The sequence below is a fragment of the Phoca vitulina genome, unplaced genomic scaffold (genome assembly GCF_004348235.1).
Source record: "Phoca vitulina isolate PV1807 unplaced genomic scaffold, GSC_HSeal_1.0 scaffold3291, whole genome shotgun sequence".
NCBI lineage: Eukaryota > Metazoa > Chordata > Mammalia > Carnivora > Phocidae > Phoca > Phoca vitulina.
The window spans coordinates 1-2620 of NW_022592973.1; the positions used below are offsets into that span (position 1 = coordinate 1).

A 2620-nucleotide genomic window follows, 5' to 3' on the forward strand; every position below is an offset into this window, starting at 1 on the left:
TCCTGACCTCTCAGGTCTATTTGTTCTTAAGACACTACCTGATATGGAAGTTCTTTAACACAGCATCCCAGGGCATTTCTGTAGTTGTGAGGGTTCTTCTAAAGCATCTTACTACAGTCCTTCATATTCTCATGTATCCTTGTGGACCAGCCTATAACCCACTGACTGCCAGAAAAGGGGTTGGAGGTGAATATGGAAAAAGTAATAAGAAGTCAAGTCATTGCTGAGTGATTCTGTGTTTTTGACACTTTACCCCAGTATTTAGAACCATGACTGTCATTTTTTAAATACTCTCTGAATATTTTCTAAATTAAACAAAAATAATGAACAAATGGCCTTTATTTTTTTCCATTAATAAACAGTTTATTCAGTTCATTATAGTGGGTAAGTTCCCAGCTAAATGCACAGATACAAGCGAGGTGCTCTGGGTTCATGCAGGAGCCAGCGGGTTACACTGGACTGGGCATGAGGCAAGGAGGAGCACCACGGTTTCAGAGTCAGACCTGGCCAGACCCCTGAGCGGAGGAGGGGTGGGCTCACGGCCCACCCCACACTGACCCCGCTGCTTCCTTCTCACAGCTGGCATCCTGCACGGCGTGTCTTCAACACTGCAGCATCTCGGTGAAGCCAGGGGAACAGATATTAAAAGGAGCCCGTGTCCTGGTGCCCCTCGACTCTTGTTGCTCAGACAACATTCTTCGAGGTGACAAACACTCGGGAAGTTAAGAGACCCTCTTCTGCAGCCGCGTGGCAATCTGTGAAGACTCCGGGCCGGGTGTGGGCCAGGCAGCTGCACTTCAAGTTTGGAGTGCTTATGACATTACAAAGGCACGTTGCCTAGAAATTAAACTTTATGGTAAAAAACAGAAGATAATCAGTTTAAACAGAACAGTAGGCAAGCTCAAGAATATAGCAGGTTCTAGGTCAAACGTCTTGAAGAGCTTTCTTGAACGGCAGGCTGGGGCTGCACTGGTTCTTCACGGGGAAACATTCCACGTGATGATGATGATGATGACGACGACGACCACAACAACAATTCCTATCGCCCACATCTTGCAATTCTTCCACCAATATTTTCTCTTCGACTTGGCAGCACTTGTTTCAAATTGGGACGCTCCTGCCTGCAGCGCATCTGCACGATCGTCTAACTCCGAGAGCTTCTGATCTCTTTCCAACACCTTATCCACATTGACTCTCATGATGTCCACCACCTCATCTACTTGATTTTGTGTCAGCTGAAGCCTTCGGTTGCTGCCAAAGGCAGCACTTGAACCTACAGGTGCACTTGTAGACATTTTGGCGGCAGTGGGGCGACGGTCAGCAGAGCGGCGCAGCGGGACTGAAGGCCAGGAGCTGGGCCAACAAATGGCCTTTAATTGATATAACATATTTACTTGTTCCTAAACTATTAGCAATTGCAAGAAATACTATTTTTTTAATAAAAGCTTTCAGAAGAAGTCACACTATTTGATTGTCAAACATTGTAATAGTCAAATATTCCTGATTTTTAGAATAATTAAAAAGTGAAAAATAGGAATTATAGACAGAAAAAACATCATACATGGAGTCATCGAATCCCTATAGAATGATCTGAGATTCTTATGTTCTCAATATTTTGTTGACCCCCACATCAGGTGACTAGTGTATGTGAATTAGGCAACAAATACTAATGCTATCCTCTTAACAGCTTTAGCCTCAAGGATGCTTTCTGTTGCCATCTGTCACATTTTGTTGCCAAACGTTAATCAAATAATTTTTCCCACAAGGTAAGAAATCAGGATTATCAGGAAAAGTTCTGGAGAAGGATGCATCTTCTGTAAGCCCCCTAAACCTTTCCTCCAGACACATGAGGAAGCTTAGCTCAGCTGTTTCCTGCAGCGACTGCCCACACATTCAGGTCAAGGAACATCACGAGTCCAAAGCCAACACGGGAAGGGGTTCCCAGATGCAGAGCGAAGTAAGAAATTCAGGCGTGGGTACTGTTTCGGTTCATGTACCACCTTCCAAATCACATTTGGAGCCACTTCCTCCATTCTGTTTCTGCCCACACCCCTTCATGTTGAATATCAGCTTGAGTCGCCACCTGATTCACTAGAAAAGAAAGCAGGGCAGAGGTCCCTGGCCTCTCTTTTCCTTGCTCGGGTCCATGTGTTCGTCCTCCTTTCTTCCCTTCCCTTCTTTCTCTACTAAATCCTGGTTTGGGGCTGAAGTTCCCCATCAACTCTCCTGCCATACCCAGTCAGGAAGACATGGACAGATGCCACCTCCTCAGGCACACTGTGTGTCTCTAAACGTGTCATAGACACAGCAATACCCACCAGGGGTCCCTGAACAACTTGTGGGGCTGGACGTTCACTGCAAGGATGAGCAAAGACCACTTCATTGTTATGTGGTTTTACCTTGAACTCTTGGCATCAAACTGTTCTCAATGTCACTAAGGAACACCTGGATTTGGGGAATGTTACTTCTGGTTCCTATGCTCTAGTACTTGCTGTGATTTTTGGATCAAGTGGACACTGAGCGACAAACAACCACAGACTGTGCTGGAACCAGAGTGGAACAGTCAGAGATGATCAGCATCCAGGCCCCTGCTCTGCTCAGGGTTTGTGCTCAGCTCCCC

The 2620-nt window shown here is 45.8% G+C and overlaps 1 protein-coding gene across 1 annotated transcript; it reads right to left on the reverse strand.

Moving 5' to 3' along the window:
- Positions 1 to 977: 977 nt before the first annotated feature.
- Positions 978 to 1295, reverse strand: LOC116629792 (vesicle-associated membrane protein 3-like). The gene has a single exon (XM_032400004.1). It carries the CDS (start codon positions 1293 to 1295, stop codon positions 978 to 980), a length of 318 nt encoding a protein of 105 aa, XP_032255895.1.
- Positions 1296 to 2620: the final 1325 nt, after the last annotated feature.